Source organism: Perognathus longimembris, chromosome 9 (genome assembly GCF_023159225.1).
Source record: "Perognathus longimembris pacificus isolate PPM17 chromosome 9, ASM2315922v1, whole genome shotgun sequence".
Lineage (NCBI taxonomy): Eukaryota > Metazoa > Chordata > Mammalia > Rodentia > Heteromyidae > Perognathus > Perognathus longimembris.
In genome coordinates, this window is record NC_063169.1 from 7,800,683 (window position 1) to 7,817,517 (window position 16,835).

Genomic DNA, 16,835 nt, shown 5'->3' on the forward strand with positions numbered 1-16,835 from the left:
CCCCACCTTGCACGGGCGTTTGCCGTTCTGCCCATCTTCCTGCCCCAGCCTACAGCAAGCATGCTGGCAGTGGCTACAACGCCTTCGTGCCTACTGGGGTGGGGGCCAGCCTCTCCCGCCTGGAGTCAGCGCAGCCTGACACCCACCCCGCTGGCAGGATTCAGGACCAGAGGCCGCCTCCCCAGTGCCCCTCCTCTTGCTGAGGCGGCCAGGCCTTGAAGTGTCATTTACCAATTCCTCTACTTCTTCCTTGGGGCTTTTATTGTCATCCTTTGCCCTGGGATCCCGACTGGGGTGAAAGGGGTGGACGGGGCAGGAGACTGAGTGACAGATTCCCAGTTGCCCTCCCATTCACCCTTCCCCGGTGACCCTGCCCCATTGTTCTTCTACCAACATGGCACCCGCGGTCCCTTGGATTCGAGTTTTTCCCCTGGGAAGAGCCTGGGTCCCTCATGCAAATGGCTTTGTGGCGAATGACTCTCCCTTCCCCCACCGGCCGGGTGGACTGAGATGGGACCATTTCCCTCAATATGGAATAGTATTTCCCAGAGTCTAACTGAAATAGGGGGTGGTCATAGGTCAAGTAAGGAAGGGAATAAAATGTAACTTGAGAAGCAGAAATAGATTATTGAAGATGCTTGATCTGGACTGGATCCTGTCTAGCTGGTTATAGAATTTAAATTTACTGAGCTAAAGCCAGGTGAGATCTGAAGTTCAAAGCCAGCCAGGAGACTCTACCTGCCCAGGCCCTGAGTTCAAGCCCCAGGCCTGAAACACACACACAAAATATGAAGCTGGGTAAATCGCCACAAAATACCAACCAGTTGTGTCTTAGCAAGGAGTCCCCGGTGCTCTGAAGAATTGAGTTTCTCGCCTGCCCCCGCCCCCTGCACCCCATCTGCCAGGATCTGTCCAAGGTCTTTATTAACACAGAACGAAATGCTCGTGGCTCTGTGGAGTTTCACAGGTGAGGCACGGTGCACTTCTAGCCCCGCCTACCGGGACCTGTGACCCCGGCTGAGTTCTAAGCCAGGACGCAGCAGCTGTCTCCCTATTAATACTCCAGGGGAGGCAAAAGAAAACCACAAAGTAAAAATGCATTTACTCACTGCATGACAACACCATTCAGAGGGCTAGTCCTGAGGAAGATAAGACTATGTGGGCTTTAGAAAATGTGTTGCATGGTATTTCCATGTCTTAAAAATATGATAATTAGGGGCTGGGGATATAGCCTAGTGGCAAGAGTGCCTGCCTCGGATACACGAGGCCCTAGGTTCGATTCCCCAGCACCACATATACAGAAAATGGCCAGAAGCGGCTCTGTGGCTCAAGTGGCAGAGTGCTAGCCTTGAGCGGGAAGAAGCCAGGGACAGTGCTCAGGCCCTGAGTCCAAGGCCCAGGACTGGCCAAAAAAAAAAAAAAAAAAGAAAAATATGATAATTATGGATTTTATTTTCTTTTATTAGAATTTGGGGGGTTGAGTAAGGTACTGTTGAAAGCTTATAAAGTGTGCTAAAAGGCTGGGTTCCAGTGGCTCACACCTGTAATCTTAGTATCCAACTAATCAGCAAAAAGCCAGACGTGCAGTGTGGCTCAAGTGGTAGAGCACCATTCTTGAGAGAAAAAGTTAAGTTAGAATGCAAGGCCCTGAATGAGTTCAGGCCCCATTACTGGTGCACGTACACACACACGGTAAAATATATGCGATATATTTTTTGTTTTGTTTTGATAAAAACAAAACAAAATGTGGTCCCATTGAATTTCACCTTTGATTCCTATTTCTCTAATGGTTTATGGTGCTGAGCGCCCTTTCATGTGCTGGTTGGTTAGTTCTGTATTGTCTTTGGAGAAATGCCTGTTCAAGCCCTTTGCCCACTAAAAGTAATTTAATGGTGGTAATTCTTTAATATTCTAGATATTTATCCATTAGACATGTGACTTGTATATATTTCTCCTAGTCCCTGAGAACCTTTTCTCTAGGTTGACTGTACTCTTTGATTCAGGAAAGCTTTTAAGTATGGTTTAATATTTTTTCTGTGTTTTGGTGTTATAGCCAAGAAATAACTGCTAAATTCAACATCATGAAGTATTTCTTCTGAGCTTTTCTGAGAAATGTAGTTACCTCTAACATTTTGCGTTTGTTTAATCTGTGTGTGTGCATGTGTGTGTGTATGTATGTATATGACTGTGTTGAGACTTGAACTCAGGCTCTTGAGCTCAGCTTTCTTACTCAAGGCTCAGCTTTCTATCTTTTGGTTAATTGGAGATAATAGTCTCTAAGATTTGTCTCCCTGACTAGCTTCAAAAGTGGCCCTCCAGGTCTCAAACTCTTGAGTAGCTAGGATCACAGCTGTGAGCCATGGGCACAAAGCTCATTTTGATTAATCTTGTTTTAATTTCTGTATAACAGAGTACAGTAGGGTTTCCTTTTCTTCTGTTACATGTGGATATCCAATTTCTCCAGCACTGTTTGCTGAGCAGCCCCTCCCCCGTGGTTTTGGTGATTTGACTGTACCGGAGATTTAACTTTTGTGCTCTGTCATGATGACAAATACCATGGCATTTTCTTAGTGTAGCTTTGAAATCGGGAGGCACGAGACCTCCAACTTTACTCTTTTGCAAGGCTGCTGTAGATATTCAGGGGCTCTTAGGATTCTATATAAATTTTAGGGTAGAATTTTCTATTTCTGCAAAAAAAAAAGTCATTAGGTATGTGAATATTTTTCTTTTAGAAGTTCAAATTGTCAGGGTGATGATAAAAGCAGTGTGTGTGTGTGTGTGTGTGTGTGTGTGTGTGTGTGTGTGTGTGTTGTTTTTGTTTCAGGTCCTGGGGCTTGAACTCAGGGACTGCATGATGTCTGTGAGCTTCTGTGTTAGAGGCTAGTGCTCTACCTCTTGAGCCATAGCTCCATTCTAGCTTCTTGGTGGTTAATTGGAGATAAGAATCTTACAGAAATTCCTGCCTGGGCTGGCTTTGAACTGTGATCCTCACATCTCAGCCTCCTGATTATAGGCTAGGATTACAGGCGTGAGCCCCTGGCACTTTATGATTAATTTAAGAATGTAAACGGCATTTATTTGATATTTCTTTTGGCTGACAGCTGGTCTGTAGAGTATTTAGTGAACTTTTTTTTTTTTTTTTGCCAATCCTGGGGTTTGAACTCAGGGTCTGAGCATTGTCTCTCAGCTTCTTTTTCTCAAGGCTAGCACTCTATTGGTACTGAGGAATTGAACCCATGGCTTCATGCACACTAGGCAAGCACTCTACCATTAAGCTACATTCCCAGCTTTAATGAACATTTTCTAGAGAGAGCTTAGCCTACTTTTGACCATCTGGTTGTGGAGGAAGACTTTTATTTTCTAGAGATACCAAAAGTCTTTCTAAACTAACCAGATCTGAATGTTCTCCTTGTTCATTGTATTACTAAATATGTTAGCTTTGCTTTCTAAAATCCAAGCTTAATTTCTATAGAAATAATATTATAAATTACCTAGTGGTTTGCTTTAATTCATTTTACAATATTAGTATTTACTGACCTAGGCTAAGTAGTGTGATTCTGCTTGTAGGAGATTTGAAGCCACTCCATTTCCTGTTGCAACATTCTGATGGAATGTTCAGTTTACATATCTTCTTCTTGGAATAAACTTAGGAAGAGCACAGTTATTCCTAAATGGTTGGCGTGGAAGTCAGATGAGAGAGTCGGGAGCTTGGAGAAATGTTCACTTTTAGACCTTCTGCACAGGATAGGTACTTAGGTTGCTTTGAGAGTTTCATGATCCATTCTGAAGCCTTTCTGACTTCACATCACTTAATTATCCTTTTCTTTGTTTCAACAAATATTTACTGAATGCCTATCACGTGACAGATGCTCTGGGAGCCCCGGAAGTGTCCTCACAGGAGCTCATTGCCAAAGAAGGAAATAGACAAGTAAACTCATCAATTACCTCTTGTAAATAGATACAGAACAGCTGAGTTCCCAGAATGAGGAAGCAACCACACGATGGTCAAACACTATCCTTTCCAGGGGCTCCTGGGTGTAATGGCAGCTCACTGAAGCAGTGAAGCAAATAACACAAAGGATAAGAAGCCAGAAGGTATACAGAAAGGTTCTCAACATCATTTATCATCAGCAAAATACAAATCAAAACCAGATGAATATTGCCTCATAGCTGTTACAATGGTTACTACTCCCCCCCAAATAAGACCATAAAATCGGTGAAGATGTGTAGCAAGCAGAACCCTTGCACAGTTGTTGGGCATGCAAGCATATAGCTGCTATAGAAGCCTGTTTGAAGATTCCTCTGGAAAAAAAACAAAACAAAACAGATCTAACACAGCCATTCTACTTACGGGAGTTTATTTAAATTACCCATCTACCCAGAACATCACAAGCCAGGATATCCTAAAGATACTTGCACGTCCATGCTGACTGTTGTATTATTCACAGCCGCCAAGCTATGGAAACAGCCCGGATGCCTTACAATAAATGAGTGGACCAAAAAATGTGGTGCCTATCCACAATGGAATTTTACCCAGGCATTAGGAAGAATGATAATATGTCATTTGCAGGGAAGTGGATGGACCTAGGGCAAAACATGTAAAGTGAGGTAAGCCAAGCTCAGAGAGACCGGCGGTGCATGCTCTCTCTCATATGCAGAAGCTAGATGTAAATTACACAGGCTCTAGACCTTCACACACAGTGAAACCCAAGGAGGACACTCTGAGGGGAGGAACGCAAAGGCACAGCGCCTCTGTGGCTCTGATCCTATTAATAATATTTATTGAAATGAACGCTAGGAAATGGCAACAAGCGGATTGTTTTTCTTTCTGTTTTGTGTATCTGTCTTGGGGCAGGCACAGAAATGGAGGGACAAAGGGTGAACATAGGCAGCAATGATATTCGCTAGACACTATGTTGAAAATGACCTATACAGCTTGTGAGTGGGGAAGGGAGGGAAAAACTGGGAGCGAGGGAAGGAAGGGATATCATTGTCTGAAAGGAAATGTACTCACCACCTGACTTACGTCGATATAACGCCTCTGGACACCACCTTTAGAATAATAATATAATAATAGCATATATGTAAATAATAATGAAATAAAGTAATAAATAGTAAATGCGAAGGAGTGGTGTTTCGGAATGCAGAAGCAGAAATAGATTTTTTTCTGTGAATGGACCCGTTCGAGCAGTCCGGGTCTCCTGCTGGGATTGGTTAATTAGCAGTCCTCGGGGCCAGGGGGTAGAGGTCAGCGTCTCAGAGTCCTCTCAACCACGCGACCCGACCACCGAACCAGGGATCCCTGAAAGTCTTGCAAGCTATCTGCTCATTTTAAAAAGTCTACATTTTGTTCTAAACTCCTAAGTAAATATAAAATTTGTGTCAGTCTTCTGGGATTGAAAAAGGTTGATTAAACCAGTATTAAATGATAGTTAGATAGGACAAGAAGACCAGGCATTGTATTTCTCAGTAAGGTAATGACCATATCCTGTACGTTTAAAAAAAAAAAAAGCTAAAAAGCTGCATCTGGCTATGTTTGAATGGTTTCACCACAAAGAACTGATTTTGAGGAGATAGGTGTAGTTACCCTGATTTGAAGATTATAAAACATGTGCAAAGACTTGGATATCACATTGGACCTTTTCTTTCTTTCTTTTTTTTTTTTTTGCCAGTCCTGGGCCTTGGACTCAGGGCCTGAGCACTGTCCCTGGCTTCTTCCCGCTCAAGGCTAGCACTCTGCCACTTGAGCCACAGCGCCGCTTCTGGCCGTTTTCTGTATATGTGGTGCTGGGGAATCGAACCTAGGGCCTCGTGTATCCGAGGCAGTCACTCTTGCCACTAGGCTATATCCCCAGCCCTGCATTGGACCTTTTCAATGTGGACAAGTTTTATATGTCAATTCAAAATACATAAATGAGCTGGGCACCGGTGGCTCATACCCGTAATCCTAGCTTCTCAGGGGACTGAGATCTGAAAATTGCTATTCAAAGCCATCCCAGGCAGGAAAGTCTGTGAGACTCTTCTCTCCAAGAAACCACCAAAAACTACCAGTGGAGGTGTGGCTTAAGTGGAGAGTGCTAGCCTTGAGTGAAAAAGCTCAAGGACAGTACCCAGATCCTGAGTTCAGACCCCAGAACCGGTACACACACACACACACACACACACACACACACACACACACACACACACACTGTACATAAATGCATGTGCATAGTATTAACACAGTGACAATGTTACAAGCCACTTATCACTTACCCTTCAGCTGCAGAGGACCGCTGTCTCCCTCCAGGCTCCGAGGGTCATCCCCCCCCCAACCCCCTCCCCTTAAGTTACCTAAATGCCCCTTTTACAAGTCCAGAAAGGGGCTAAGAACAAAGATCGAAGAGCCCAGCAAGTTCAACATAGCATCAAAAGCCTCACCAGTCATGAGACTCCATAGTGTAGTTAAAGAAAACTAAGTTTGGGAATTCAGTGTGCTTTTTTTTTTTTTTTTCAGACATAGGGCTTGAACTCAGGGCCTTGAGCTCCCTCTTGGGCTTTTTTGCTCAAGGCGATCGCTCTACTGTGTGAGCCAGAGCTCCACACCCAGCTTTCTGGTGGGTAATTGGACACAAATGTCTTATGGACCTTCCTGCCTGGGATCACCAGATCTCAGCCTCCTGAGTGGTTGGGATTACAGGAATGAGCCAGACGCCCTCCTTGCTACAAGAGGGACGTTCTGCCTCGTGAAGGAGCTGGGCAGATGGAGGATGTGAGCGTCTGTTTAGTAGTCATTCTTGGACGTGTGACATGTCAACTGATGAGCATGGGGCCCTGGTGTAGAAGGGCTGCCCGCCCCCCCCCCGCCCCTCTCATCCGCTGCTCACCTCCTGGGGAACCTCACGTCCAAAGTCCATGTGAAAACCAGACAGACGGACACTGACGCTCATCTTAGGTCTCGCTTACTAGCTAAAACAGGTTCCACTACTTATTAGCAAAATAGGTTCCAATTTTCAGATGTTACAAATACCTACCATAATGCATATGTAATATGTATACATATATATAAATATGCATGCACACGTGTGTGTGCATATGTATTTGTGCTGGGACTGGGACTTGAACTCAGGGCCTAGGCACTGCCCTTTAACTTTTTCCCCTCAAGGCTGGTGCTCTGCCACTTGAGCCACAGCTCTATGTCTGGCATTGTGGTGGTGAACTGGAGATCAGAGTCTCGTGGATTTGTCTTCCTGGGCTCGCTTTGAACCTCCGTCCTCAGCTTTCCGCCTCCTGTGTTGCTTGGATTAGGATCACGGACACGAGCCGCCGGCTGCACTTGCATCTCTGATAGCGAGCACAGTGCCTCGCCCTGAGCTATTGCGCAGAGGTAGTTATGGAGCGAGCCGCTGGACTCAGCCCCCTTTTGAGTCGATGTTCTATTCGGTGTCTCTTCCCGCCTGCTGCAGGCCCAGCTCCTCTCCGGACCTTCCATGAACAACCCCGCGCCCACCTGTGGCTCACCTGCTGGCCCCACAGGTTGCAAATCAGCCACCTGCGCAGCTCCTGAGCCGACTCTGGCTCGCTGCTCTGAGCGTCTGTCCCCTCGGGGACATGTCCATCACTGAGCAGGGGACACTGGTGCAAGGGGCAGGGTCTAAACACAGGGTCCTCTGGGTCTGCTTCTGGGCTCTCATCTCCTGCTGGCCTCTTCTGTCACCGGGAGGAAATAAGGTGGGCGTTTTGGGGTCACTGTCTCCTACAGTGCTCTCCAGCAGGAGGCAGCTCTTCCGGAGCCCGCTCGCCCCGCCTCCTTCTCCTTGGGTCATTTTCCAGCTTTGGGAAGGGACTGGTCCAGTGGGGGGCTCTGCAGGACCCCCGATCGCTCACCACTTACTTCCAGTTAATCGTCTGTGGGACGTAACGGTCAAGGACAGAAGCTGTCACGCAATCAGCCCGTAAGCTTGTTACTCAGGAGGCTGAGACCTGAGGACCGAGGTTTGAAGCCAGCCCAAGAAGACAAATCTGAGACTCTTAGCTCCAATTACCTGGCAAAACATCAGAACTGGAGCTGTGGCTCAAGTGGTAAAGTACCAGCCTTGAACAAAAAGCTAAGAGAGAGCATGAGTTTAAGTCCAGCACCAACACACACACACACACACACACACACACACACACACACACTAGTACACAGTAATCAAGCTTCACAAAATACGTAAATACTGGTTTTTATCTCTAAATGTAGCATCTTCTTTTTTTCACATAGAGTTGTATATTTGAAGTTGTGAACAAATTTATTGGGATCACACAGTCATTCTCATTAAGCCATTGATTTCAAAGAATGATAGCATTATTAAACTATTGCGAGTAGCAATAAAATAAAGACATTACTGCTATTCTTTCTCTGCTTATTATTACAGCAATTAAGGAGTCTTTAGTAAGTTCATGGTGTGGTTCTAAATAAACGCAGGATTACATGATCTCAGCGTATTTGTGTTTAGTAGTTCGTATCTAAGATGAAACATGTAGCCCTTTACAATGCATATCGTTCCAGCCCCATGGCTTAGTGGAAGTAGTAGATACTTTACCTCGGTTGGGACAAGTGAAGCTGTTTCCTAAGAGAAAGGATCTGTTTCTGTTGTTTTCAGACAAGATTTCAATGTCTGGTCCAAGCCTTCATCTCTTAAGCCTTCTGCCTCCGCCTCTCAATGCTGGGTTTATAGGTATAGACCATAAGAAGATTGATCAAGAAGATACATACCAGCGAAATTAGAGCTGAACAAAGTCCCTCTGACACAGAGAGATGACTGTCTCCATTTTCCACACAAGGAAACTGAGTCAGGGAGATTACATAACTTCTGAAGCTGCTCGGATTTTACAATTCTTCTTTGGAAAACATATTGTTTTTATTTTTGTTTATTGAAACAAGGCCTCAGTATGTAGCCAAGTCAGACCTCGAATTCAAAATCTTACTATCTCTGCCTCCCAAGTGGTGAGATTACAGGCATGAATTACTATACTCGGCCCTAAGAAACTTTAAAAATATTGTTATTATAAAGGTGATGTACAGAGGGGTTACACTTACATAAATCTGGTAAAGACTACTTTGTTTTTTAGACACCCTTCCCTAGCTCTGAAAAACAATTCTTAAGAGTAAACTGGCCACATTTGAAGGCTCAGGCCAGTAATTCTAGCTACTCGGGGATGATTAGAGCTGTGAGCAAGCAAGTTGCGTGAGCTCAAGGCCCTAAATTTAAGCGCACTCTGCACCACCCCCCCGGTCCCCAACAAGAAGAAAGAAAATTGTGAAATAGCTAGACAGTTAAATACTATCAATCATCCTTGCTACAGTTGATTAGGGAAAATATATGTTACAAAATTCCTCTTTCCCTTGTGCAGAAAGCCTTATAATGATGACATACTGCACCATGTTCTGCATCTGATATGCATATATGCTTTTACACATGTGTATCTGATTCCATTCCCATCAATATTTCAGAAGTTGTTAGGGATTCTGCTTCATAGATGCTAAAAGCAATCGAAAGCGCTGTTAGCAACTTGTGCAAATCACACAGTTCAAGCGGGACCTCGCGGAATGGAGACTCGGAATGAGTCTCTTAAAAGGCAGGCCTATCCTAATATACCTGGTGTGTCCATGCTGTGTTTTTTTATTTGTTTTGTTTTTGTCAGTACTATGGCTTAAACAGCTTTGGTGCTTATTCAGATTTCTTGCTTATATCTGGTACTCTACCATTTGAGCCATGCCTCCAGCTCAGCTTTATGCTGGTTAATTGGAGATAAGAGTCTCGCAGACTTTCCTCCCTAGGCTGGTTTTGAACCCCAGTCCTCAGATCTCCGCTTCCTGCGTAGCTAGTATTACAAGTATGCAATAGAAGGCGGGAATCTAAGGATCACAGTTCAAAGCCAGTCTGAGCAGGAAAGTCCATGAGACTCTTATTTCTAATTAACTAGCAAAAAGCCAAAAATAGTGCTGTGGCTCAAGTGGGAAAGCACCAAGCCTTGAGCAAAAAAAGCTGAAGGAGAGTGTCCAGGCCCTGAGTTCAAGCCCCAGTACAGGAAGGAAGGAAGGAAGGAGAAAGGAAGGAAGGAAGGGAGGGAGGGAGGGAGGGAGGGAGGGAGGGAAAGGGTTTTGATTGTAAAAAGGAAGGAAGGGCGGGAGGAAGGAAGGAGGGGAGAAGGAAGGAAAGAAGGAAGGAGAAAAGAAAAACAGAAAGGAGAGGAGAGAGCTGTTTCTTTAGAATAGAAGCTGATTGAATACATTAATAGTTCTGCTGTGAATCTACCTGAAGTGTGACTGAGTTTTTGAAATGTGATCTTACTATTTTGCAGTTTGGCCTCAAAACTCAGAATCCTCCTAAAGCTAAGCTCCATTATTTCTTTTTCAGAAGACATCACATTCTAGGCCTTCCTTATAAACCCTGATATGTGTTTAAAATGTGAGCTTCAGAAAGAGCCTTTACTTTGTCTGATTTGAAGATGGAAAGAAAAAAAAGTTTGTTCTGCAGCCTTTCATCTTGCCAACCTTCTATCGTCACCATTTTTCCCCTTTCCAATGGGATTCCAAATTTTCCTTCCTTGTCGCTCCAGACGTCACAAAATTGCCACTTTTGTCTTTCACGATAAAGTTTTCCACTTTGACCAGAACAAAAAGTTCACCTCAGGTGTGAGTTTGATTGAAAAGAAATAATGATGACATATTTCTAAGGACCAGGTGCCCTTGAGGCAAGGAGGGAGCTTTAGATTGGATGGTGCCGAGGGTCTGTGTTTGAGTTTGCGCGCCGTGTCTCTGTGTGGTTGTCTGTGTTCTGTTGCTCTAACAACACACTCGAGGCTGGGTCTTTTATAAAGAAGAGAAAGTCCTTCGGCCCACAGACGTGGAGGCTGCCAGTGCTGGGGGGTAGCCCCACCAGGGCCACCCCAGTGAGGGGCCCTTGATGGCATCACAACATGGCTTTGGCCATAATGGAAGAAGCGAGTGGGGAGAGGAGCCGGTCACCGGGAGGGAGGAGGCCAGAGGGACTCAGCGGACAGCTTTGCTCTTTTGTACAACTTACTTCCTCGGGGTCTGCAAGAACTACACCAAGCTGTTTTTGTTTGGGGTAGGGGGTCAGTACTGGGGCTAGAACAGCCTTGCAGCTCTCCCTTAGCCTTTTCACTCCAGGCTGGTGCTTACAACTTGAGCCACAGTGCTACTTCCTGCTTTTTCTGAGTAGTTTATTGGTGATAAGAGTCCCACAGACGTTTCTGCCTGGGCTGGCTGTGAACCGTGACCCTCAGATCGCAGCCTCCTGAGTAGGTAGGATGACAGGCGTGAGCCACCAGTGCCTGGCGCTGGGTAACTGCTGAGATAGGAATTACCGGGTCCCACACACTTGGCTGCCAGGGTTCTAGGCTGGCCCCATTGGGTACTTCCAAGATCCTGGGTAAGTCTGAGTGCATCCAGCCGAGCACTGGTCCTTGAGCAGATACTGTGCAAGCTCCCGGGATGAGATGAAGCTGGAGAAGTCCCTTGTGGAGGCCAGTGACCATATGTAACAGAGGCACTCAGTAGACAGGGCCGGAAGTCCACACCCCTCTCGCCTCAATGCCTAAGCTGCACCCTTACTCAGGGCGCGTGTGTGTGTGTGTGTGCGCGTGTGTGTGTGTGTGTGTGTATTGATACTGGGGTTTGAACTCAGGGCCTTGCACTCTTCTCTAGGTTTTTAACCCAATGCTGGTACCCTATAACTTGAGCCACTCCTCCATTTTTTTTAATTAATTTATTTTTTTATTAATTGAACATAAATTTTTTTACAAGGTGTTGTGCAAAGAGGGTGCAGTTACATAGTAGGGCAGTGTGTACATTTCTTGTGATATCTTACGACCTGTTTTTCCATCCCTTGTCTAGGTCAGGTAGACACATATGCAATATACAATGTATCAAGAACATATACAGTGTTCACAGACTTGGTCTCTACTGTCTCTCCGTCTCCCTGTGTTAACAGTCATATATCAGGGAGATCATGCCCCTTTGTTTTCTGTGTTCTAGGCTTGTCTCACTCAACATTATTTGTTCGAGTTCTGACCATTTCCCTGCGAATAACAATATTTCACCATTCCTAATCGCTATGTAGTATTCCACTGTGTATAAGTACCATATTTTTTTGATCCATTCGTCTATGGAGGGGCATCTGGGTTGTTTCCATATTTTGGCTATTGTGAATTGTGCCGCGATAAACATGGAAGTACAAATGTCTTTTTGATATCTTGGGTTTTGCTGTTTAGAATAGATGCCTAGGAGTGGTATGGCTGGGTCATAGGGTAGGTCTATATTGAGCTTTTTGAGAAACCTCCATACTGTTCTCCAAAGTGGTTGTACTAATTTGCACTCCCACCAACAATGGAGAAGGGTTCCTCTTTCCCCACAGCCCCTCCAGCATTTGTTGTTTCCTGAGTTCAGAGTATAGGCCATTCTAACTGGGGTGAGGTGGTATCTCAGGGTTGTTTTTATTTGCATTTCCTTTACTAGCAGGGATGTTGAGCATTTCCTCATGTGTTTCTTTGCCATTTTTATATCTTCTCTTGTGAAGTCTCTCTTTAGCTCTTTTGCCCATTTCCTAATAGGTTTATTGGGCTTGGAGGGGCTTAGTTTTTTGAGTTCTCTGTAGATGACAGATATCAGGCCTTTGTCTGTTGCTGTGCTGGTAAATATCCTTTCCCATATCGTTGGCTGTCTTTCTATTTTGGTGGCTATGACCTTAGCTGTGCAGAAACTTTTTAATTTGTAGTAGTCCCATTTGTTGAGTCTTTCCCCTATTTGTTGTGCCCCTGGGACTCTATTCAGGAAGTTCCTTCCTGTGCCTATAAGTTCTAGTGTCTTTCCTACTCTGTCCTTCAGTAGTTTCAAAGATTCAGGTCTGATGTTGAGGTCCTTGATCCATTTTGAGTTGATCTTGGTGCATGGTGATAGGCTTGGGTCTACTCTGAGTTTTCTGCATATGGCTGCCCAGTTCTCCCAGCACCAGTAGTTGAAGAGGCTATGTTTATTCCATTGTATGTCTTTAGCTCCTTTGTCGAATATCAGTTGGCTATAAGAGTGCGGTTTTATTTCTGGGTCTTCAATTCTAATCCACTGGTCTTCTGATCTGTTTTTATACCAATACCATGCTGTTTTTGTTATGATGGCCTTGTAGTAGAGCTTGAAGTCTGGTATGTGATACCTCCTGCACTATTTTTTTTTTGCTTAGAATTGCTTTGGCTATTCTAGGTTTTTTGCTGTTCCATATGAATTTATGGATTGCTTTCTCTATTTCAGTGAAGAATGTGGCTGGGATTTTGATAGGTATTGCATTGAATTTGTATAACAATTTGGGCAATATGGCCATTTTCACTATATTGATTCTGCCTACCCATGAGCATGGGAGGTCTTTCCATCTCCTTGTGTCTTCTTTGATTTCCCTTATCAGATTTTTGTAGTTTTCATTGAATAGGTCCGTCACGTCCTTGGTTAAGTTGATCCCTAGGTACTTTATTCTTTTTTTGGCTACTGTAAATGGAATTGTTTCCATAATTTCCTTTTCTGTTTGTCTATTGCTGGTGTACAGAAAAGCTGTTGACTTTTGTGGATTGATTTTATATCCTGCTACTTTGCCAAATTGGTTTATTAGGTGTAGGAGTTTGGGTACTGAGTTTTTTGGGTCCTTCAGATATAAGATCATGTCGTCTGCGAATAGGGATAACTTGATTTCTTCCTTGCCGATGTGGATCCCTTTGATGTCCTCCTCTTGCCTTATTGCTATGGCTAGGGATTCCAGCACTATGTTGAACAGAAGTGGGGAGAGTGGGCATCCTTGTCTTGTTCCTGAGTTTAGGGGGAATGATTTAAGTTTCTCTCCATTTAATATGATATTAGCAGTTGGTCTGTTGTATATGGCTTTTATTGTTTGGAGGAATGTTCCATCTATTCCTGTTCTCTCCAAAGCTTTTAATAGGTATGGATGTTGTATTTTGTCAAAGGCTTTTTGGGCATCGACTGAGATAACAATGTAATTCTTAATTTTAGATCTGTTTATGTGGTGAATTACGTTGATTGATTTACGGATGTTGAACCATCCTTGTGACTGAGGGATGAAGCCTACTTGGTCATGATGTATGATTTTCTTGATCAGTTTCTGGATCCTGTTAGCTAATATTTTATTGAGGAGCTTTGCGTCTATGTTCATTAGTGATATTGGTCTGTAGTTCTCTTTTTTTGTTGGGTCTTTGCCTGGTTTGGGAATGAGTATGATATTAGCTTCGTAGAATGAGTTTGGGATTTCTCCCTCTGTTTCTATTTCACGGAAGCCACTCCTCCATTTTTAGGGAACTGGAAATAAGAGTCTCTCAGATTTGTCTGCCCTGGCTGGCTTTGAACTATGGTCCTCAGATCTCAGCCTCCTGAGGCATGAGCCACCAGTACCTGGGCAGTTTGTTCTTTCGTACAACTTTGAAGTGACAGTCAGAAAACTTACCCATCATCATTACCAGAAAGTGCTCCCAGTATATGCCCAGATGGGGGACATTCGGCAAATGTCAGCTTCGTCATGACTAAAAATACCATCACAACAAATCAGTACAAAATACATCCAGATGTACGTGTGTGATGCGATGGAAACCAAGGACAGTTTCCCATGAAGCCTGCTGCCATGCGGCCTTCTCGGGAGCTTCAGCGAGATGTTAAAATGGTGCTAAGAACTCAAAAGCTGAGCACTGACGGCTCGCGCCTGGAATCCCAGCTACTCGGGAGGCTCAGATCTGAAGAGCGTGGCTCAGAGCCATTCTGGGAAGACATCTCCAAGAGGCGCTTATTTCCACCTAACTAGCAAAAAGCCAGAAGTGGAGCAGTGGCTCAAATGGTAGAGCACCAGCCTGGAGCACAGAAGCTAAGAGACAGAATTGAGGCTCTAAATTCAAGCCACTGTCCCAGCCACACACTTGCGCGTGCATGCGTGTGTGTGAGCACACACGCACACACCTAGAACATTTTAGGTTGCATGGGGCCTCGTGTACAGGTTAGAGATCCCCAAACCAGCCCTGCCCACCCCCTCTTTCAAATCATTGCACTTGCATCAGCAATTTTAATGCAGTTAATATTAGCACAAGTCCCTTTTCTGCTTGCCTGCTTCCTAGCAACCTGAAGCAGAGTATCTGCTTGCCAATCTGCTGTGGGTTGGGGGAAAGAAAAAAAAGGAAGAACAGAACAGAATAGCCTGTGAGTTAGTCGATCGCCTTGAGAGCTGCGAGCCGGGGTTGGGGCTCCGCTGGGGGTGTGAGCAGCGGCAGCCCTCGCTGTCTCCAGCTCACCTGTCTCCCTCCTCCCGCAGGCCAGGGAAGATGTGATCCACATGCTGAAGACTGAGAAGACCAAGCCCGAGGTTCTGGAGGCTCACTACGGTTCCGCAGAGCCCGAGAAAGTTCTGCGAGTGCTGCACCGTGATGCCATTCTAGCCCAGGAGAAGTCCATAGGAGAGGATGTTTATGAGAGACCCATCTCAGAGGTAAAAACCACCGCCTGGCTTCGAACCCCCCCCCCCCAAAGCCCTGCACCTCCCAGCCCCCAGCCCCATGCCTAGCTTGCTTTCCAAGACTCCCTGATGCATGAATGAAATCAGCCCAGGGCTTGGGGTGGAGAAGTTTGCCTTGCAAGCACTGCGGAAGCTTTGACTTTACATTTTATGTGATTGTGCCCTTTCAAGTACATCATTTGTTTGATTTCTCCAGGAAAGAATAATGTCTTTAAAAAAAAAAAGTGGAATGTTTTTTCAGTTTTAACCATGACTGGGTCAGGATTATTATCAAGCCAGTAACTTAAAAGGTATTTGATGTTATTATTTAGAGTTATGATTTTTGAAGCCATCTTGAAGACTGTCATAATCAAAGATTTCTGATACATGTAGCAAAATTCAATGATTCAAGCAGAAATCTCAATGCAATACTTAGGGCAATCCTTTTGGATTAGAGGACTCCCAATCGGGCTAGTCTTAATCATTTTATGTGAGATTTTATTCGGGACTAGGGATTGTCGTTCTTAGCTGCCCATGATACCATCTTTTATTTTATTTTTTGAAGAAAACTAACATACACTTTTGTATGTGTGTGAACTGGACCTTGAGCTTTTTTGCTCAGGGCTGGTCCTCTACTACTTGAGCCACAGCTCTACTTCTGGCTTTTGGGTAGTTAATTGGAGGTAAGAATCTATGGATTTTCCTGCCTAGACTGACTTTGAACCTCTGTCCTCAGATCTCAGCCTCCTGCTTAGCTAGGATTACAGGCATGAGCCACTGCTGGTTGGCTCTTTGAAGAAAAAAAATAATTACAAAGCAAAGCCCAAGCTAGAGTCAAATTTGTAATCTTCCTGCCTCAGCTTTCTGAATACAGGGATTATAGGCATGGCCTACCACACCCAGCAAGACCTCGCATTTTACATAGTCTCTTAGGACTTGGGTGCCAGGCTAGGGTACGAGTTTATGGATCTAGTCTTTTTGGTTTTTTGCCTGTCCTGAGGCTTGAACTCTGGGCCTGGGCACTGTCCCTGAAGTCCTTTTGCTCAAGTCTAGTACTCTACCATTTGAGCCATAGTGCCATTTGTGGCTTTTTTTTGGTGTGATTTAATTGGAGGTAAGAGTCTCATACACTTTCCTGCTCAGGCTGGCTTCGAACCACGATCTGCTTAGGATACTTCTAAGATGAGAACAGGACAAATGTAACACAGAACTTAACAAAAGCCAGAAGCAATTGATGGTTTGACTTCCCACTTGCATGGGGCCTTTGGAACAGCTCAGGTTGACAGCGATGTCTGATGGGAGCTGCTTTCGATGGAT

General features: G+C 44.7%; 1 protein-coding gene across 3 annotated transcripts in view; it reads left to right on the forward strand.

The window, feature by feature from the left end:
* The window catches only part of Filip1 (filamin A interacting protein 1), a 175,066-nt gene that overhangs the window by 110,051 nt on the left and 48,180 nt on the right, over window positions 1-16,835 (forward strand). For all 3 annotated transcript variants that reach the window (XM_048353677.1, XM_048353675.1, XM_048353676.1), the window contains exon 3: window positions 15,339-15,512. In XM_048353677.1, coding sequence (XP_048209634.1) covers window positions 15,339-15,512 — 174 coding nt within the window. The remainder of the gene's footprint in view (window positions 1-15,338; window positions 15,513-16,835) is intronic.